Source organism: Gallinula chloropus, assembly GCF_964237585.1.
Source record: "Gallinula chloropus genome assembly, chromosome: 10".
In the NCBI taxonomy this organism is placed as follows: Eukaryota; Metazoa; Chordata; class Aves; order Gruiformes; family Rallidae; genus Gallinula; species Gallinula chloropus.
The window spans coordinates 13,359,424-13,382,209 of NC_140095.1; the positions used below are offsets into that span (position 1 = coordinate 13,359,424).

Below are 22,786 nucleotides of genomic sequence, written 5' to 3' on the forward strand. Positions count from 1 at the left end.
AAGAAAGAGAGAAAAACCAGACTCCAGCCACCCCCAGTCTGCTCTTTCAGGTAACCACCACAGACAAAGCACAAGCAAATACTCCACAAGATCACAAACATAAAAGGCAGTCAAGGTAGCCTGTAGGATTCAGGTTCATTTATTGGGTACATGACTGATAAGACAGACAGTGTAAAATCACATGTATTATTTATACTTTAAAAAAATTACAATAAATTACTGAATAATTAGTAAAAGCAGTTTTACTAATGGCTGCTCTCCAGTGGTACAGGACAGAGGAGGCAGAGAAATAAGAAATATATACCAGCTGTGAATACATACAGAGAATGTCACAAGGAGGAATTAACACTGAGTAGCACACCAAAGTAGTGTTAAACAGGAATATTCACCCATCCATGTCCTCCCATCCTTTATATCCAACCAGCCAAAAGCTGCAGCAAACCTCGCCTTCAGTGCAGGGTCTGCCCCTGCCAAGCAGCAGCATCTCTCACTGTGTCACTGCAAGGCAGATGCCTGCATACTGAGATGAATTTATGTCTAGGAACAGCATTAATTCTCCCTCCTCAGAGCACATGCCCTACTACCAGGCTAACTCTTTGTTTCTTCTGGTCTTAATTGATTTAAGAGAGCAGTTCCAGTTATTTTGTTTCTAACTGGAAAGAAATCTAGTCTGTTGAGGTTTTCCATCACGGCTGATCAGAGGGCCACACGGCTTTGAATTCATCCTCTTTAGGTATAAATGCCCTTTGATGCGTAGTAGTTTAAGAGACTTTTTGTACAAGAGATGTGCAGGAAGGACACCCTGAGCAGCTGCAGGTGGCACAACCCTCCTGCACATCTTCCTGCCCCAAGCTTTTGTGAGAGCTGACTGATCACAGTATTCTTAGGGGAAGGGTCTTAAAAGTTGGACCCATTGCTAGCTAATAAAAACAGAGAATCAGCAAGAAACCACAACTGTTTCTGTACCACAAGGGAAAGTCCAGCAGACCAGTGTGTCACTGGTCTGTAACACTGAGGCTGATTCACTGACTTCTAATTTAGGAACATTATAACCGTCACGAGCCCACTGACTGATTTAATACTACCTTCTGCACTGAAGTCAAAGAGCTTGTGGCTTCCCAGACAAACTAAAAACAATGACTTTCAAAGAATTAGAAAACAAAATGCTAGGAAAACAGGTTTGTTGGAAAAACCCAAAGTGCTGAAGGAGAAGGTAAATGATCATACACTGTGACAATGCCAAATCCCATCTGGAAGAAACCTGCAGATCTAAGAAACGTCCGTGTTTACACCTTGGGGTGCTGGGAGCTGTGGGGTGCACTTGCATTATAGCTGCTGAGTCACAGAACAGCACTAAAGAACTTACAGACTAGTTCTAGGTCGGGGTCCTATAGCACTGGACTACACTGCATTAGCTCTCAGAGCGGCAGCCAGAGGCAAACGTGGTTTCAAGCCAGGCTGCATCTGCTGTGTGAGGTACCCAGGAACCTACAGCAAACAAGGGCAGGCAAGGAGCAGTTACTGTCCCAAATAAAACTTCATTAAAATAAAAGACAGCAAAAGGCAGACATGCATAATTTATGGTGGTAATTATATATGTCAGGGGCTATTAGGTTCTAATGGCTCTTGAGAATGTAAATCTAATTCTGTCAGCCAGAGTAGCCAAAGAAGCACCTACACAAAACAGTCACTGTCAGAAGTCCCTTATCGATTGGAAATCTATTGTAATTGTGTAGTTACTGGTCTCTGATTAAATAAAATAAACCAAACCCCAAACACAAACTACCAAACCATCCTGCCATCTGCCACATTATCTCCCTGTTGTATCTCCCAGAGACAATTCCCACTTTCTGGAGCTCACCCTGACACAGAGGAAAGTTCATAGTCGCTGGATGAACTGAACTGCCTCTCTACCTTCTTCTGATCTTTGATCTTTTGCAGAATGTCAACCTTTTTTTCAAAGTAGTTTACAAGGGCTGTCTCTGTCAGCATGGAAGCTAAGATCTGCTCAAAGGAGATAGACCAGTCAGTATCGATGGTGCTACCATACCTGGCAGCCGAACTGCTGCCTTCACAACCAACCAGGACCGTGTCATCTGCTATGTCTTCACACTGCAGGGAGCCCGCGCTGACCATGGAGTAGGAAGACATGGACATATCATCTTTGGTTTCATCATCTGATAGCAGCTGTAAAGGAGAACCCTGTCCTTCTCCTGACCCATCTCCTAGAGTCTGGCTCTCCTGCTGTGCTTTTTCAGGCTGAGCACCTCCGCAGGTTTTGTCCTCGTGGTCAGTTTGGGGCTGCTGCTCCACTGCTGAATTCTGACCCTGTTCAGATGTTGACGACTCCTCTTCACTCACAGGGTCCTGGGTGTTGTTTGCTTTGCAGTCCTCAGACTTCCTCATGGGCCTGTTGGAGAATTTCTTTCCAACCTCCCCAATTCGCAGGAGGAGACTGGCTACAGTGGCAATGGCATGGTACAGCTCTTGCTCCACCGGGTCCTCACTGAACATGTTGTAAAGGGTCTTGCACAACTCTATGAATTGTTCCTTTAAAAGACAAACACCAAAAAAATCCTACTTCAGGCTGAAAAAAAATCTGACAGCAGCAGGGGAAGCAGCAGGCACCATCTTCACCAACTCCCCACCAATACAGTGGCTAAACTGAGTGGTGGGGTTTTTGCTGACACATGAACAGAGTAATCACATATTCACACCTAAGAAAACCTGAAGTTTTGCTTCTGTTCTGCTGCTCTTCTGTGGTCAGCTTTTAAGCCTCTCCAAACTGGTTTAAGTAGCACCCACCAAGGAAATTAAAAGACAGAAAAGATGACATCAGTCATCAGACTCTCTTTCCTGTAACCACGTTCTTTGCTCTCACAAGCAACTGTAACTCAAGGCAATGCAAAACCAGAAAAGCCAAACGAGTTTATCTGACTGATGGTGTATTTGAGCCATACTGCACTGGGGGGAAAACACAAACTGCAGTTCTTACAGGAAAAATTGATCTGGGAGGCAGAAAGAATCAAGTATTTGACTGGTGGAAACAAAGCACTTTGTCCATATCCATTGAGGTATTCAACACAAATGTGTGGAATTAGAAGTTTCTAAAGCTCACCAGACCAGAACAGCAGGGAAGTCTACAGGCAAGGACTGAGTACGTTGGAAAAATGGCTGCACATACTGCTGAATTCCCCACTAAGCTGTCAGTAATCTAACTGGAAACCTTCATGTTCACTTCTTACCTGGCTCATCTTGGGGAGATCTTTAATGGTTTCTTTCTTGGACTCTTTTTCTTTGGCCCACATTCTTAGGTAGTATCTGTAGTCCTGTGGACTGGTACCTTTCTCCTCTGCAAGGAAAGACCAAGCCACTGCTGTCAGGTAGTTAATAGTTTCAGACTTAAAATGTCAATGCTGTGTCAGCAACCATCAGGCTGGAAGCAGGTTTTATTGACAGTTCAGGAAAGCAGCTACCAGGAAGGTTGCATTATTTTTCTGCTGGTTTATCTGACCCAGCTCAGTAGAGAGAAAATTCTACACTGGTGCATCAGCCTGACTTCTCATAAATGAACTCTGCAAGCTGACAACTGATCAAACATGATTTACAAATGTCATGATCTTATGATCTTGGTATGTAAAAGAGTCAGAGCAGTAAGGCATAATAGAGATTTATTTTCCAGCTCACATCCCACTTCACCTCTGTCAATGAGGCACACTTTGACAGGTCTCACTGATAAAGCAACAGTCAATGAACAGTTCACAATATGAGAGAGACAAGACTAGACTGTGGTCTATGTATGATGAAATTACCTTTCTCTGGACCATTCTCATTTCTCCTCCCTTTATCTTCTTGGGTTTCTAAAAAATTATGGCATCATAAAAGAATGATTAATAGCTGTTTTTCAGCAATACAACACATGAAGAACATAAGACACCTCATGTACAAATTAAATTCATACAAGAATATATTCAATAGAAGTTAGATCTCACACTCCCACATCATGCTTGGAGGAGCAAACAGAACAGGATGGAAACAAGAGGCTGATGAGATGAACTGGATAAAAAGCCACACTGAAAAAGCGGGTTGAAGATCTGAGGTAGAGTGCAGACCTCTTAAAAGAAGGGGTGAAGCACAGATATGAAAGTCAGCTAAGCAACATGATGGCTTAAAGATGAAGAAGTTTGGTTACCCAAAGCAAGATAATGAATGGAAAAAAACCAAACCACTACTGATCACATGTGTGACTAGTATCTACATTCACCATTATTTACTGACTGAACTGGCACTTTGGGAGCAGTTTGCAGAGTCCAACTTCATGAACTTTGCTTCTGGCTCCCCAGATCATCACCAGGCTACATAGGAAGCTGTGGCTCAACTCTGTTAGGTCAGCCACCTAGCACCAACAGGACCACTACCCCGTCTACTTACACAAATAGGGTTATTTTTTGAGCACTATTATATTTTGGTAAACACAATTGATATGCTTTGATTCTATACTTGACAAGCCCTACAATTATACTTTAGGGATACAGTAAATTAGCCTACTAACAGTTTTACAATTCAATGGCATGCATCCTTATTCCTTTAAATTAGAAGGCTGCAGAGAAGGCACAGTGGTATCTACCCAGGCCAGCCAGCCTAGCACCCCACACTCTGCTTTGAGCACGTTCTCCCTCTGCCAGTTTCTAGAGTGAGATAGATTCCACTGAAAGAAGCCAGACAGAACTTATTTTGAGCCAGGACAAAACTCAATAGGTAGAATATAATGAAAGATCTCTAATTCCTTATAGCACTGTATTCACAGTGGGAGTGTCATAAGAGAGGAATAGCAGCAACAACTTCAGAGTCTTGAAAATAGCACATGGGTGGCTGGCAGATGATATCAGCAGTATAGCCATGCTCAATACATTCACAGAATCCATGGACTGACCTTGAGACTCACAGTGCAGGCAGAAATCCAGCTCTGAGACAAAAGGAGATACTTGAGCAGCAGAAAGAGGGGTTGAGGGGACAACATCCCAGATAAAACAGAAGAAAAGGACAGACAGACAGAGAGAAGGAAACAAAAACAAGAAGAGAGACAATGAGACTTGCATGAAAAACCTAAATCATGGTGGGAGGAAGGGGCTGGTAAAAGCACACTGCTCCTCCTCAGCAGTCTGTCTATGACAGTGCTTCAGAGCATGCTGTATTCTGCATGAAACGGGCACTGAGAGTTTAAGCTCCAACCTTCTTTCCCATGAGGGAAAGACAGCAAGCTCAAACACACTGGCAATCTTAACATGCTGCCACCATGAGACCATGCCTTGCAAAACATCACCATTCACAGCACATGGAACTACTGAACAGAGAGGTAAAGGCAGCAAGTTTTGCATTACCTTCTGTTGTAACATCCTCTGTGAAATAACTCGTGGCCTCCAAAGCAGACTCTGCCTCCTCTGGATTCAGAGCTGTATTTACAGAGAAGGAAATGTTAACATCTCTAAGCTAAATGAACAGCAGTATCACCCACTTCATTAGCAAAATTCATGAGGCATCCCTTGTCAACTGCAGGCCAGAACAGGCCATGCTCAACAGCAGCAATGTGAAAGCAATCACTCACCAGGAGGCAGATGCAGTTTGTAAAGTACTTTGAGTTTTTCAGTAAGGTCACCATGGTACATCCCACCTGTGGGGGAGAGGAGAAAAAAGCTTAAGAAAAATAGGATAAAGAATCACCCTCTGCTCACAGGCTCAAACCAGAATGAGTTCACATGCAGTGAGTAAATGCTAACTACAGAAAGCCCTGTGCAGAAGCAGTGAAGAAATCCACAGCAAAGCTGCATCTTGGTGGTTTATCATTTCCCAAACCAGGAAAAAGGCATCGTTTGTTCTGCCTGAGGCTTCCTGTAAGGCAGCAACCTTCCCTTCAGGACACTGCAACCACCACTATCTCCTTTCAGTTCTCTGCTTGGAAAAGGGCAGAAACATTTTTTGCTGCAATATTCCATCATCTCCAAAGCCACCACTTACTCATTCCTGTCACAAACTCCTTGAAGTTAATGAGAGAGTCTCTGTTCTCATCCAGAAGCCGGAATAAACGCCCTGCCAGCACAGGTGTGTGTGCCCCACAGGACCAGGGGGTCAAGGTGATGAACAGCTCTTTGAACTGCTCCACGTCTATGCGGTACTGCTCCAGGTAGGGTAAGCTCTGGTCTCGGCGGGCAGCCGCAGCACGGTTATTCCCCCAGTAACAGCTCATCAGATACTTTGCCTTTGGAGGGAAAGGATTAATAGGTCAGATTGTACTACACTACAACAATCCACAGGAGCAGAGACAGTGTTACAGCTCAAGAATAGCATCCAGTAAGCAGAACAGAGACATTTCAGGACACGCTGTTTATCTCCCCCATTATTCCTAGTGTTGCTTCACTAGAAAATAATATGGAATAAAGGAAGAGACAGGGATTCTGCCAAATCACAAAGAATACCTTTAAAGGAAAAAATACAAAGCCCATGATTTCAGGTTTGAATAAAATGATGCTCAGGCTTTACTACAAAGGGAACGTGCAGGTTTCAGCACAGAACACACAGAGCAATCGAGTTTGCAGTGACTCTGATAAATGCAGTTGGGTAATATCACTCTTTTAAAAATACACTGACAAATGGATGCAAAGAACTTAAGTAATTTTGTCACAATTACAGAGCAAGTCAATGGAAAACTTAAACTTAGCTGTCAATCCCAGCTCCCCATTCTGTGACATTTGTTTCCACTGACTCTACCATGTCTTTCTGAATAATTATCATTGAAACACTGTGAAAAATGTTTTGTCCATCTTTGAAAAAACCTAAAAACCCCAACAAACAAACAAAAACACAAACCCAAAACCCAACAAAACAATCAGATAGCGACAGAGCCAACCTCACTGGCACCATGTATAATAGAATGCCACATCTGTTTCCTGATAAGTTGGATTAAGTAAAATCATTGCTTCACTTTCAACTTAATTTGATATTTGTTCTCTGTGTCAGAACACATCCTTCCTCACTCTAGCTTCTTACCTTGAACACTACATACAGCTCTTCTAGTTCTTCCATAGAGAAACCAATGTCACCAGACACCGCTCGGACCTATAGTTAGGGAGAAAAGAGAGTGAACAATTTATTTCAAAGCTAGAAAAATTAATTATGATATGGATGCTCCCTTTTGGCCATGAACCCTTCTGTAAAATTCCCTAATGCAGTAGCATACTCTCCAAATGGCAGGAAAATAATCATCTGCCAGCTAGCTTTTCTCAAGATGCCAGGCAAGCAGTAGGACAGCACTAGGCAATGTTTTTTATATCCCTCCATGCCAAAGTACTTGATTCACATTCCCAAGCACTTCGACTCATCTGCCTAGATTAATTAGAACCACGTGAAGAAGAAAACTGAAAATCCCCCATTCCAGCCAGTAAATCCATTTTCCACATGAACTGCAATTCTTTAAGTCACTTAAAACATGGGTATACTACAGCACAAACTTTCTAGATGCTCCCAGCAGAACCCCCATTCTGTTAATATGCCATCTGGCAGCTCACACAATCTGGGAGACACATACCACGCTCTTCTTGGCTGTATCCTCCAGAGACTGGATCACTTTCAGCCTTTGCTTAAAACGCATTTGTTCGATGTCATCTGCCTTTAGATTGCTAAATTTCTACAAGAAAGGAAGCAGACCAGGTCAGCATCACCTCCTAAAGGAAGGACAACCCCTGCTCAATTACATTTTCCTTTACAAGTGTACTGTCCCCTCAGAGAAGATCTAAACCCCCCAGAAGCCGTTCATTAGCAGCAAGGCAACAAGAAAAAACTTGAGCTCTATTCCCTATTCAGAGAAGTCATTCAGAATTCATGAGACATCCAACATCAGAGGTTTCTAAAGAACAGATGAAAAACAATCTGTCAGGACTGACAGAAATACAGACCTGGTGCTGTGGCAGAGGTAAGAGAACAGAATGGCTGTCATTCCTTCCAGACCTGTTTTTGTTTTTTAACTAGGACCCACATGAGATTAAGCTAGAAACACCAAAGCTAACAGGCTTTTCTACTGACTAGGTCAGACAAGCAAGGTGAATTTGGTGACACTCCTTTATAAAAGAATCTGAGAACAAATAGAGATGGTGGGTTTGAACAAACAAAATATCCAGCAAAATGATAGCTGCCTGACTGCAAGCAGCTGGAAGGGGACAGGATGAAGAACAGGAGATAAAGAGGGAAATGAATCCACATTTACCACAGCATAGCAGAAAAAAACCCTGTCAAACACCAGTTCTCTTGCCTATGTTCTTTCCAGCATTCAGATACAGATTCCTTCTGAGTTTGCTCTTGGTATGAGTAAGGAGGTGTGCCTCCACCAGCACGAGGGTATTTCAACAGCACTGGCACCATTCTTGGGTCACTTTGCTATTACTGTAATGTGGATCTCAGAACAGGATTCCTGTGCATGTGAACTGGGATGTCTGCATGTTTCTGCAGTATTCCTCACAATTTTAACCTTGAATTTCCTCTCCCAATTCCATAGCACTGACAAGCCTCCCATACAAAAAAGGGTGACCTTTCTTTACAAAGCAAGAAGCAATCTCTGCTCTGTAATTTTTACTTATTTGGAGTCTTGGTTTCAGTCTCCACTGGCGTTGAGGAGACTCTTTGTAATCCACAATAACCAGCAATGCTAGGCTCTAACACCACACAGGAGGATTAAAGGCTGGGATCTGCATTGCTTGAGCAGCTCAAGCTATGAGCACTGTTCAAATTCTGGCTGCACAAAGTATAAAACTAGATGTTTGTAGAGAAAAATCCCTTGGGCAAAAGCCCAAGCCAGAGCTTTACCTCATAGGATGTTTTGATAAGTTCAAAGATGTCGATTTCAAGTGGTGGGTCATCTCCACTGGTCAGTAAGGCGTGCAAGTGGGGAATAGGGGGAGAGACACTCTGTCTGTTAACTATATTGTCCAAATATCTGTGGGGGAAAAGCAGAATACAAGACTCCAGGGTTAGTATCCTGGAAAAGACGTAATATCCTACATGCATTATTCCCAACTTATTTGTATCATTAAACTAAACATGTAGGAAAATATAATTTTTCCCAGCTAACCCACGATGCTGCCCTCAGTGTAGCTGAAGTAAAGTTGATTTTCACCCTATTTTTGGCATATCTACTCTTTTTAAAGTGGGCTTTGAGTAGTATGCTGAAGATCTCACTGCACATAGAAGAGTTTCACATTTTAAACAAGAAAATCTTACATTTACTGACTTGGGAGACACCCACTTGATAAAGTTTTATGTTTCTAGAATGCAATTCCTGCCAGGATCTGTTCTTGGGAGACAGAATTCTTCAGTGAATTTCAGATAAACAACCCTTCAGAGGTTACATTCAAGCTGAGAAGCAGGAATGCATTATGCTGCAAAACAAGCAATTCTAGAAAGATGGGATTCCTCCACACTTGAGCCAGAAATTAAATTTCAGCTGTTGTAGAACAGCAAATCTCTCCTGTGCTCAAGCTGCATCCTAGAGTGTTTGTTATCTGCAACCTGCTATGTGATGGAATCAGGCAGAAAGAGATGATGACTAAAAGGGTACTGTTACTATTCAGTCATAAGTAAGAGCAACGAATGGTACCTGCCCAGAATAGTCATGGCTTCACCTTCATCAGAGCACTGTAACAACTTCTCCATGTTGGCATCAAGTATGGCCAACGACACCTGCAAGATGAACTTGATTCCCTCGTAGAAAAAACAGTCAACAATGACCACAGCACTCTCAAAGGGCATGACACTGAGGAAGAGTGTGAGAAACCAGGAGAGGGATATGGTGGAAATCACTCCCAGCTCTTGCATCTTTTCTGACAGCTGTGGAAGATACTCCCGTGTAAGTTCTTCAAAGATGCCTTGGTCCACCAATGCACCTGGGAAAACAAACCAAACCAATGGCAGAACTCAAATTGGTGGTATCAACCTAATAAATTCTTAGGAGAGACTTCATTTTAACTTCACATGAGCTGCTTAACATCAGAACTAAAATTAACACATTTAGTTAGATTTGCTCCCTGTTCTCAATAAAACCAATGTATTTAGAGACCATTCCTACATAACATATTTAGCTAGAGACTATTCCTACACACAGAAACAGACTCTCCTATTGATCTATGCATTTTCCCTCAAAGGAGGGGTGGAGGACTACTGATATTATGGTCTTTTTTTAACACAGACCAACTTTAAAAGCCCATGTAGCAGTGCTTTCACTGACCTTTAAATCTATTCTAAAGATTTAATACATCATTCAGATGGGTTAAAAAATTAACCCAGTAATTTTCTTCTAGATATGCCTCCTTGCTGCTAACAGTTCCTCCTGCTACCAATTTCTAGTGACTTTCTTCCTTGTTACTACAAGGTAGTTCTACTTTGATAGCCTGTAGTGTCTCTACCTGTGTCTCCATCACACACATGCAACTTTAAAGGGAACAGGATTGTGCTTCACCATCTTTAAAATGCACCACATTTAATTCATTCTGAACAACAAAATGTTCCTGAGAGATGCTGGGGCAAGTCTAGGTGAAAATCCAGGCTCCAGCATGAACTGACAAAGACTCACCCACTACTCTTGTGTTGTAGTAATCTGGCAACATCCGCTCACATAAAGACACCAGGAGCCAGAAAGCCTCCTCCTCATTGCAGTACAGCAACAGCACTGAGGTCACGATGTTCATGGCCTAGGAGTGGGCAGCATTAGATCCACAGATACAGGAAACACAAAGAGCTTCATGAAAGCTCTGTTGTTACAGACCAGCTAAACTTAAGAAGCCTGAATACACCAAAACTGGCACTAAGAATCACATCTACTTCCACCTTTTACTGGTGTATGAGACAACAGATGACCCTGAGTCAATTTACCTTCCTGTTTCAGTTCCTCTGGTCATGAGGCAGTGAGTGCAACGACTACTGTTTGTCAAGCACTTTCATTCATCAATGTGACCAAGTAGAATTTTCCAAGTTTTCCTAAAATCCTTTTAACAATTTGGTTGTAACGGAACAACATAATGCAACAGAAGGTGTTTTTTGCTGAACTAGGGAAAGCTCCTCCAGGAAAACTTTCATTAGGCCTAACAGAAATATGCAAAGCCTATTTAGATTCTGTATCCAAATGGTAGTTAAGGGGTATTACAGCATCACTACTTTCCTGTTCTCACAGCACGATGGGCAGCATGAAGGCAAAGTTTGAAACTGAACACAAAACTGCAGAAAAGGTCTGAGTCTGTCACAGCCATTATGTAGGGCAGGCAAGTCTATGTCTTCTTTCTTACCTGACAGTACCCAATTGTTGGGTTTCTGAATGCATAAGCTGTTAAGACTCTCCGGAGGGCAGCAATTCCCAGTTCATTCTGGAAGGCAGGATGTTCTGGCATAGAACGGTGCAGATCTCTCTCAATTTCTTCTGTAGCAAGATTGTATTGTCCCATTGACTTCTCCACAAGATCTGCATAGTAACCAGGGTGAGTCACCATCTCGTTCCAAGCCCCTGTAACAGCAAACAAACACTGCTTCACCTCTCCAGTTCAGAAACACAGATTTCTGTGCCCGCAGTTTCAGACAAGAGGCAGCCAGGAAGCACTACATGAACTCATCAACTACAAATAGATATGAAATCATAGTAACAAACTCATTGTTAAATATCACATTAAGAGTCTAGTTCCAAGACTCAGATGCAGACAGAGAAGGCTCCTATGCTCAAAGAAAATCATCTCAGGAATGCAATCATATTTTTGGCCAAAACACCACTAAGTATCATTCAATGGGAATTAACTTGTGATTGCTTTCTTCTGAAATGAGCTAAGATTTATACCTTTTCCTTTGAGATGTGCAGAAAGCTTATTCCTGCTAGCTGTCAAAGTATCCAGCACAACATCTTACCTGAGAAAAGGAGCCACAGCTCTCCACGAAGATTCTCTGGGATTCCTTTCTGCACCAGCTCCCTGGTCTTGGCAGTGCGGTACATACACATCCCTCGCCCATACTCAAAGAAATGAATGTTCCAGGACTCTTCCTTCATCTTCTCCTTTGCCTTCACAGAAACAAACACCACCATTTTAGGAGATTAATGCATTTTTATGTTTGTAGGACAGGTGACTTCTGGCTATACTCGGGCCTACGCTTCAGAAGAGAAATGCACTGTGACATTTAAACCCTTCTTCCTGCTCACTGAAAGGGGGTATGCTAAGCTACACTGTCCTGAATTAGTTCTGACCTTGCTTAAAGTCAAGTCTTTACAACGCTAACACAGGCTGTGCAATGGCATTACACCTTGAAAATCTCTACACAGATGCAAGTAGAACCATGGTCTGCTAATGAAAAAGCAAATAACTGGTTTCTCTGCCTGATCTCAAGAAAAGTATTCAGAGACATGAATTTACATCCCAGAAGCACAGCAACACCAATTCCTCAGCCTCTAGTCAACTATCTCAGGTATCTCAGTACTGATAAAATAAGCTGATGGTCAGGTTACACCCATGCAGCATTACCCCTATGGCAGACACAGCAGTGATACTGCAGGACTGACCAGGGATAAAATGGATTTTCAGAGTCTCAGAGCAGGACAGGAAATCTGCAACCTACTGCAAGCTATCTGTAGTTAGTTAAGTGTTTTAAGTTAAAATATTATTTACTCCTTTGGGTCCCAAAAGCTCCTCGGAATTCCTTCTGAAGAGCTTGAGCAGTCCCTGTGAGGCTGTTGGCACTTCCCCGGCACAGAAGTTGACAGGTCGATTGCTGAGAGAAGACATGGGGCTGGCTGCGAGTGGGCTGCTGGAAGGCAACTCTGGAACCTCCTGACAACAAAACACAAAGCACCTGAGCTTAGGTAGCCTCCCTCCTCTGCTGGTTGTCTAACAGAGACACATCATTCGCTGGTAAGGAGCACAGGTAACACACTATAAGGTGCACTACTCCCAGCTATCTCCTTAGTACCTCACAACCAGGATCGGGCACATTCCACTTCCACTCCCTGTCGCTGCTGCAGGGTTTCTTGGATGGTGTTCTCTGCAAGAAGTCAGAGATTCTCTGCACCAAGAAATCTCGGTCTTTCAGGTTGGCAAAGAAGAAGGTCATTTTACTTTTAGTGCTGATGGACAGCGGGCTGGGCAAGACACTGGAACTATCTGCTTTCTCAACTATAGTCACCTAGAAGACAAAGACAAAGGCCATTTGGACCTAACAGATTCTCTTACATCTACAAAGCACCACATAAAAGCAAGGAGCACACAAAATACAAGGCCTGTGGTCTTAATATTCAGCTAAGGAATCCCCACCTCCCTGAGAGGAATGATGAGGTGACAGGCCTCCTCCGCCTTGCTGGCAAAACAGATGTAGTTGTTGGAAACAAACATCTGCCCAGGAATATGCATCTTGTTGAAGGGTGTCCACAAGGTACAGTCTGTATGTCCATCCAGGCATTCATCCTTGGGCAGACGGAAGGTGGCACGGTAGCACTCATTTTTGGCTCGAGCATCCAGGTCTCTGAGGAAAAGTAAAGAGCAGTCCCCAGAGAGGGTTTTTCTCTCACTTGAAAAACCCACTCAGGCACTAATGTTAAGTATTCATTCCAATCACAACCTTCAGACTGTGCTGTGTATTCTTAGTATTCATTTCTCTAACTGAGATGCCACCCCTTATCTGACTCCTCTTTCAGCCTTCAGACACGCTTCACTGACAAGGTATGTCCTGCAATACAAGATAAAACAGGCGAGTGCTTCTGCGAGACTTGAGCGTCACATCAGATTCTGGAACCACAGAGAACAGGCCCCAGCAGGAGGATTTATTACAATAAAAATGTATACTACTTTTTATAAATCTTCAGCTTCAAAGGGGCTGATGTGATTGTCTGCTTTCACTTGTTTTTAATAGGCTTTTCAACAGTTTCTGGTTGAAAATTCCATCTCTCACTGCCTAGTCATGCATGAGAAAGACATGGAGGTTTGTGTAACTCACTACCAATCTGGGATGGAAAAAAAAAAGAACAGGGTGAGGGCTAATGACTGAATAATGCAGCCCCTGGTGTGACAAAAACCCCAGTGGCACCTGGGAGCTACACAGTAATAGAGATTTATTATTACAATCCTGTTCGCTGTCTTCTCACTGCTGGAAACACACCTTTTTAATGCAGAGATGTTCTTAAGAGGCTTCCTGGGTTTTGGGAGGGACTTGTCCTGCAGAAAGCTCTCGTTATCCAACAGTTGTCTCATAGCAATGTTAGCCAACTGCTCCATCAGCTTGAATGTCTCGTTGATGTTGAGAAACATGGAAAAATAGAGTTCATTGTCTCTTGTGCTTACTTTAATGCACTCAGGGAACAGCAGTGTAGCATTTTTTTCTAGCTGGGTTACATCCACCCACTGGATCACCAGTGTAACTGGGAAAAAAAGTTTAAAAAACCTACTATTACAATTCAAGGCAAAACAACAAACAATGGGAAATGAAGCTCATGCAGGAAGTAAGCTCTCAGTGTAGCAGCATTTTTCCCCTCTTATACAGGACAATTCTTTTCTTTGTACTTTCTCCAGAACTACTTGGTAATAATCTTTGGGATTAACTAGACTAGAAATAACACAGTTCCAAAAGAACCATCTCCCATGATCCAGTGAGTGCTTTCAACTACGATTACACAAGTTTTCATTCTTTCCTTCCAGCAAATTAGCTCTGCACTCAGGAGGTTCAAGCTTTGTAAATACTGAGTCTTGGTGGTGGTTTCAAGTAAAACTCACTGAAGTCAAAACATTGCTTGGTTCTCTAATCCAGTTGAAGAAAAACTTCAGGTGTACTTGGACAATTTAAGAAATGTTTTGAAAAATGACTCAGCCACTCATCACTGAAATGCCTGAGTGCAAGGATCTATATGTTGAGCTACAGTTCAAAGGATTCCTACAAAGAAAAAACCCGTCATCTTAAAAAAAAGGCAAAAGATCAAGTTTATCAAAAAGATCATGGGAAACAACTGAAAATAACTATGAGGTTTATAACTCACCCTCTTTGCCCAGCAGGAAGGAGTAGAAACAGAGGTGATTGACCGTGAGGTACAGCCAACCCTGCCTGGGTACACGCCCTTTCCAATAGCTGCAGGAATAATAATTGACCAACTTCTCCACCTCGGGCATCCCAAACTGCTTCCTCATCTTCAGTTCAGCCTCTTTGAATTTACCTGGATCCTCTTCACTCTGAGGTTGCTCATTTTTGTTCTCTTCAGCAATAATTCCCTGAAAGGACACAGGAGGGGAGAGAGAAGTGGTGGAAGGGAACATGCCTGCTGACAGACATAATACACAGCAAAAAGTCACAGCAGCAATCCGGAAGAGAGAGAAGCAACATGACACAGCAGTTATCATTTCTCCTCTCACATCAGAGAAACAGTAAAGACATGTAAGAAAGAGCAGTTAAATAGCTGGGCAGTCTATAGTCTGGGATCTACTCCTCAACACATGCAGCAAGGATTCATGTTTACTGAGCTTATTCTAACAGCTGGCGTGGTAACAGTGTGAACACTCTGTGGGGGCAGACTGAGGTCTGTTTTCACTTGCAAACATGCTTCTTCAACAGGAAGAAGATCATCTGCCAGGAAGGGCAGAACTTTGCAGTCTGTCAGATCTTGACTGGCCAAAAGGAAAAACAAATGACCACAATCTCTCTCATAGAGAAAATACAAAGCTTCTGACTTGAGTACTAGAAAAAGACTCACATTGCTGGTGATCAGTGAAAAACTGCATTTCTAAGTTTCTACTCTGGAGGATTTGAGGGCTGGGAATCTCAAGTGTGCTAACTGCACAACAAGCAGAGACTCCTGTCTGACTCAGAAGTCAGTGGAAGCTGGGTTGCAGCTCCTTCACAACCTAGGTGCCCCTTAGACCACTGCGGCAGGGCAAGCACGTTGCTTGCAAACTAGAATTGTCTCTCCCATATTTGTTGCTAGATGAACCCTCATTAAAAATTCTCTCTGCATCAAAAATATAATCAGCAAGGATTTTAAAGATGCATTATGTATTAATTAGTAGGAGCACCCTAAGCAGGCTGTTCCTTGAGATCTACTGATGATAACCTTCCCCCCCAACCAAATACATTTGTCCGGTGTTAAGACTGCAACATGATCCTGATAATGCTGTGTGCATCCCATAATAACTCCACATGTATGTATGTCTGAAAAAGGAGCAGAGAGAAGTTTTGCAATGGAGCTATCACTCCCTCCCTCAGGTAAAAAACCACCTCCCCCTTCTTTCTCAGGATTTGGGAATCCTTCGGGATGTCACTTACATGGATCTTGCCCTTGACAAAGGTGGTGATATCTTCTTCGTTATCAAAGATGGAGAGAGTCTGCAGCAAGTTATTCTCCAGCCACTCCCAATGCTTTGTGATCTCTTTACGAGATGATCCTAATGGAAGGGGTGGAAGAAAAAGAAATTAGAACAAGGTCTTTTTTTTTTCCTCAGGAAACTAATAATTACCACACAGTGATCAGGACAAATCCAAACCACCAACTGCACGCATGCCAAAGGTATTTTACATACATCAATGTGATGTTTCTAATTAAAAGTCTCCACTGCCACCAAGGATGATCAGCACAGCTTCAGCAGACCATCCTATATGCCAATGCACACCACAGACTGCTTTTTTCCCCATAGACAAAAAGAATTCCTACACTCCAGACAAGAAATTCCTGGCATTCTAGAATAAAAATAATCAGATTCCAAGTGAATCTTGAAGTTTCTAAACAACTGAAGTTTTGACACCTACAAAGAGGTTCCATTTTCCAAGGGCAATGGCCAGTAGAGAATTCTGAAATGAAAACCAAGCAAAATATTCATGTGCCAGAAAGTTCTTTGCTCATAAATAAAAATCTCAGCAAATCTTCTATCAGTTAGGTGTCTTCAACCATTGAATCTACAACGGTTCACAAATTATAAGCTTCATTGTATAATCAATTTAAAGAACTTTTCTATGGAGACCTGACTTAGTTAGTTGCTGTTAATGATTTTTAAGACCTGTTTACTAAAATATTTCTTCCTCTCTATCAACAGCTATCACTATATTCTCTTGCAGACAGAAAAAACCCCACCAGAAGTAAAAACAGCAATTAGGTTTTTTAACAAGGAACATTGTTCAATGCAGACAAAAGGAAAACTGTATAAATGCAAATCAAAGACATTTACTGGAATTTGGCAAAGAGGAACTTGCAAATCTACCTTCTGAGAAGAAGAAAGCAGCAGACAACACAAGTGGTTCCCTAAAGCCATTACTCTACCTGACTTAGTTTTTTAAGAGGCAGCTTCATCCCTGAAATAGTCTTCACGTTGCAGTTGGATACCTAACCACAAAACCCAACACCAGCTAATCTGTGGTTTCATAAGCAAAAATAACTCCAGGACCTGAAACCAAAACCTGGAAGCAAGTAAAAGCTGTCTTGTCTCAAAGGAATGCAGGGCTCTGGGTCTGAGTTTGAGAATAGCCCTGTGGATTACACAAGAAATACTCTTTCTTTTGCCTCTATGCATAAGTTCACTTGACATCTATCCTAGCCATCAGACAATGTTTTTAAAGCATAAACGGTGTTGAGTAATATGAAATAGCTTATTTTCAGGGCACAGAATTATCAGTTATAGGATGCTTTGGTTGTGGAAAAACCCCACAGGTCCAGCAACAATGGCAAGGGAATGAAGTCCACATTCTGTTTTCTTTCATGAGCTGCATCTCTCACCAAATGACAGCAGACAAATCACCAACATAAGCCAGGCCTCAATAACTGACATCTTTCTAAGAATAACATTAGACTCGTGAAGGGGTAAAATCCCCCAATTCCCACACAGAAAGTGGTAAGAAGAAAGTGCCAAAAGGCTGAAGCTGGATGCACGACCAGAACGCTGCAGGTGATAAATTATAAGCATTATTCAGGCAGAGAGCTGTATGCATTTTAGGAGTTGAAGTGAATGCCAATATTCTTACTTGGACAGTAAAATGGGAACCAGAGAGGATTTATAAAACACTTTGTATGAAGATAATTCACTCCAGTATAATAATTTATCAAACTCCACCTGATTGCTATACACCTCATATCTTTACTGTGCTGATACAGAGAACATCAACTGAACACTCCTGAAATTGTACAAAAAGAACACACTCCTTGAGTGTCAAGATGCTACAGAATTTCAGCTTTGCACCCTGTGTGGCCAATAAACATTCTGCTTTTTCCTATGCAGTTTCTGGCCAGCCTATTTTTTTTTCACTTCTGTGTTGTCTCCTCAAAAGGGAAACTGAGTTTCTATGACACACAGCAACTTCTAAACTTCCCTTCTGCAAAACTCAAGCAGCTCTGCAAGGAAGAATCTTGTGTTGCTTGCCTGGAGAGAGGATAGGAACAGGGAAAGTAACATCACCATCTGTGGGCTTAGCAATTGGTCAGATTTTACATGGCAACCACAAAGCAAGAAGTGAAGCTTCTGACTGTAAACAAAGTCAGTCTGACAAACATGTCTACAGATATTTTCTCTTTAGGGACCAGTAGGACCTAAAGCCTTAATCAAAGTTCACCACCAGACATTAGAAGGTTGTACTGTGACAATCTAATACAGCAGTTAAATTTCTCATGTGAAAGAGGTTGAGGATTCTTGATTTTTTTTTTTAAACTGTAATGTATTTTACATATTTTTATATTTAACCCACTATAATATATGTTACAGAGCTTGTGTTTCTATACATCCATTACAGGCCAGAAATAGCAGGAAAAAAATTAAACTGGATCAAGATGCAGAGCAGAATCACAAGGTTGGAAAAGACCCTTAAGATCATCAAGTCCCTCTATTCCCATCCTATGCTAAACCATATCCCTAAGTACCTGATCTGCCCTTTTTTTAAAACACATCCAGGAATGGTGACTCAACCCCCTCCCTGGGCAGCCTGTTCCAGGTCCTGACAACCCTTTCAGCAAAGAAATTTTTCCTAACATCTGATCTGACCCTGTCCTGGTGCAGCTTTGTGCCATTTCCCCCTGTCCCATCTCCTGTCACCTGGAGAGATTCCCCAAAGAGTGTTTGGCACCTTGAATGACCTTACATATTCCTGGTAATCAAGGTTTTGGCTGCTCATCATCCCACAGCAATCTTACCATCACAGTTTTATTCTCTGAACAATCTCCATGACCCTGCAAACCTTGGAAGAAAGGAAATTCTTACCATCTGCAGAAACAGAAGCTTGTACACAGCCTGAAGTTCCTAAACCACAGCTTAAAGAACACTGAGAAGTTTTGCTGTTCCTGGCATATTCCACTACCCCACCAGAAGCTCTACAAAGTTACCTGGGGCACAGAATACTTCTCTGTGGGGTAAATGCTCATCTGAACCAAACTGGCAACAGACTAACACAAACCCAGCCCCTGCCAAGAGTCACATTGATACACACCACATGCCACTGCCCAATACACTTGGGAGTCCTGAGTCTGGTGCAGAATACGGTACGGGGCAACTCTGGCACTGGAATCCAAAACCACGTCTAATGTTCCTACAAGAAGACCTAGGAGGCAAAGAGAGAGAAATTAGAACAGTGTAATGCCTACACAAGGAGCTGGGTTAAGTAAAAATACAGGAGACATGCTGATGTTTGTATCATGTACACTGTGATGGAAGAGCAGCAGCACTTGGTCAGGAAAATGAAAACAAGGACCCTGCCACTGCAAGCAAATTACCTACAAACCAACTACAGCCAATCCCACTGGTAATGGAGAAAGTTTAGATGGCAATTAAATGTCTGCTAAACCTCATTATAATCCTCTGCCTTCCTAGGAGAGTTTTCTAATAGAAGTGAGCTGTCCTTTCCCTCTGTGGGGTTCCTGTTGCTAATAGTGATTTTTAAGCCTACTAAACTGAAACACAGAAGAGTTTTCAGCGCTGCATCTTTCAGCAACACCTGAGCAAACATGAGGTAAGAGAACTCATCCAAAATGGAAGGAAATTGCTCTGGAAAAACGTACTCCCAGTTTTCAGTGATGTTTCTGGAACTATTTTGATTAAACAAAGAAAGAGGGCAGAAAATAAAAATTTGATTAATATAGAAGGTAAAATATTTTGGATACAATGTTAAAAGCAGGCACTGCCAGAATAAATGCTGACAGCCATCAGATTTTGTAAAGCACATACATTTGTTTCAATTAAGTCTATTTACTAGATAAATCAAATATCTGAGATGATACTTTCCTCTGTTATTCTAGGTAATGGACTATGAGCAGCTCTAATGCAAATCAATTTTGCAACATCCTCTTGATTAAAAGTTTTCTGACATTAGAACTTGGAGAGGGAGCATGATAGCTTCTCTGGACCGCTACTCAGGAGGCCCAGGCTCAACTCCCTGCTCTCCTCCCTATCATTTGGGGAAGTGCAAGCAAATTGTACCAATCCATATCTCATTCGTTATCATGAAACATGCTACTTCCCCCCCCTTTATCTCTCTTGGCTATCTAAAGGCAAGTAATAGGTTTGAAATGTACTGCCAGAAATGCTTCCAAGAGAAGCAGCATCCACAGCACCCTCATCTTATCCCCAGAACAAATATGTACGTATCCGGCACAGCAGGATCTCACTTCTGGCTCCAGGTTTCTTGTGTAACGTTTTAGGCAGAACAGGGATTAAAAAGTCATTTTGAATACTCCCTATAACAGTACTGAACGTGTCAAATATTGACATATGGACCAGTAACAAGACATGTTTATGAACTTGGATACAACAGCAATTTAAACACCTTTCCAGCCTGGCTGAATATCTACATTCTAAGGCTAAAATGTCAGCTTGGAGTGGTACAGCTCCTGAAGGAGGACAGGTGGCTTTTAACAGGCTGGAGCTTTGAAGAAGACACTCTCACAGAGCTAAACTAGCTGAAGAAGTGAACGAGCCCAAAGCTCCAACCATTTGAGAACAGATCACTTCAAATGTTTCCAGAATAACACCAGGGGCCACTTCTTCTTGTATAAACATGGGAAATTCCAGAACACAACTACATGCCTCCCTGCAAAACACCACAAATGAGCTGTGGGACATTACACATAATACTTTAACACTGAGCACTGTGAAAAGATGAAATATGCTAAGGATGTTTATCAGCTGCATCATTTCTACAGTTAATATATCTGGTTAGCTGGGCTAATTCATTAAACTGCACAAAATTCTCAAGCACTTTGCCTGTAAATGGGCTGTTTAAGAGCGAGGGGATTTTTTTGTTGCTGTTAACACCACGTCTTGGTCAGCGATAAGGGGCTTGTAACAGTCTCTGTCTCTGAACACGGCTATCAGGCACACACACACCGGAGTAGCTTTCCTTGGGCTGCCCTCACACAAGTTCACCCCCTGCCCAACCACAACACAATGCTCATACAGACACGCAGGAACAACTGCGTCTTGGTTTCATCCTCTGAACCTTGGAAAAAACACCCCAGCGAACCCAGGCGACACGAGTGTGGCACAGAAGCCATTTCTGAGAAGGGAAGCTCATCCCGGCCGCCCCCGTCACAGGCGTTTGTCCTCCCAGAGCAGCGGCAGCCCTGCCGGGAGGCCTGACAGCCAACACCCCGCAGTCCCAGCCCGGGAGGCAGCGGGCATATCCCGCGGGGCCGAGCGGGCGCCCGGCCGGGACAAGGGGCGGACAAACACATCAGCGGAAGCCGCTGCCGCAGCCACCCGGAGCCGGGGACGGGGGCGGGGGGAGCCGGGGGCTCACACACAGCAAGGAGAAGCGAGGGGCAAGGCGGAACGGACTCGCCGCAGCCGGCGGGGCCTGCATTCCCCCCCACCCCCGGCTCCCCACAGCTCCAGCCCCGCAGCCGCCGCCGTACCCAGGCTGGCAGCTCCCGCTCCGCCCTGACGGGACCCGCACCGCCGTCCTGCCGTGGCCTCTCAGCCCCCACCCCCCCGCCCCCGTCCCTACCCGGGGACACGGCTGCGGGGAAGCAGCTGCCCCACACCGCTGCCCGCCAAGCACCGGCCCCGAGGCGCCCGGGCCGGAGCCTCCCGTCAGCGCCGCCGCGCCTCACCCGTGAGGCCGCCCCCTTTGCCGTGTCCGCGCCGGCGCTGGAGCAAGAAGAAGGGGTTGGCCCGCTCCGTGACCCACAGCGCGCCGGCCAGCAGCACCTCCTCGGGCCCCAGCCACATCGTGGCGGGGCCGCCGCGGCGGAGCGGCTCGGCGGGGCTGGGCTCGGCCCGGCCGGAGCGGGGAGGCGGCGCGGGGGGGAGCGGCCGGGCCGCGCCGACGGGTCACGGGGCCGCGCCGGCGTCCGGCGGCTGCGGCGCCCTCTAGCGGCCCGGCCCCTCCGCTGCCGCGGGGCGGTGCCAGCCCGCCGCTGTGGCGGAGGAGCGAGGGCGGCGGCTGCGCAGCGCCGGGGTGGCGGGTTCGAGCCGCGCTGCGCGGGGTGCGGCCGGTGCCAGCCCATCCTCGGTGGACGGGTGGGGTTCACCTTCGCGCCCTGCAGAGCGGGTCCTCTCCTCCGTCTCTCGGTGGCACCCTGCACCGAAAGAACTTTGCCAGGGCGGCTGGGATATGACAGGAGTGTTGGTCAGGCCACTGAAGAGTCTTCCCGTGCCGCCCCGCGGGACCCCCTGAAGCTGCCCTGACCTAAGCCAGATGATTTAAATGCGCCTTCCCGTTGTTCAGGCAGCAATTTGTTGGCAGGGGGCTCCCAAGGCAGCTCTGCAGGTGGCCACAGCACCCCACAGAGCAGGGAACCATCCCGCTCTCCTACCCAGGCCTGGCA

General features: G+C 44.2%; 1 protein-coding gene across 3 annotated transcripts; it reads right to left on the reverse strand.

Annotated features, from left to right (window-relative positions):
* Positions 1-121: 121 nt before the first annotated feature.
* On the reverse strand, positions 122-22,187 carry TBC1D9B (TBC1 domain family member 9B; the record flags this gene model as incomplete). 3 transcript variants are annotated; one of them, XM_084268488.1, is made up of 22 exons in its annotated part: positions 122-2,550; positions 3,246-3,352; positions 3,813-3,860; positions 4,934-4,984; positions 5,382-5,453; positions 5,606-5,671; positions 6,016-6,256; positions 7,045-7,113; positions 7,583-7,681; positions 8,854-8,983; positions 9,644-9,929; positions 10,616-10,733; positions 11,325-11,539; positions 11,932-12,082; positions 12,684-12,845; positions 12,985-13,197; positions 13,326-13,533; positions 14,167-14,425; positions 15,038-15,266; positions 16,315-16,433; positions 19,453-19,563; positions 22,070-22,187. In XM_084268488.1, 22 exons carry the CDS (start codon positions 22,185-22,187, stop codon positions 1,858-1,860), a joined length of 3,765 nt encoding a protein of 1,254 aa, XP_084124614.1. In that variant the 3' UTR covers positions 122-1,857. The 3 variants fall into 3 exon arrangements, with proteins under 3 accessions (XP_084124614.1, XP_084124615.1, XP_084124616.1); XM_084268489.1 differs by lacking the exon at positions 4,934-4,984; XM_084268490.1 differs by lacking the exons at positions 3,813-3,860; positions 4,934-4,984 and having other exon boundaries at positions 3,246-3,373.
* Positions 22,188-22,786: the final 599 nt, after the last annotated feature.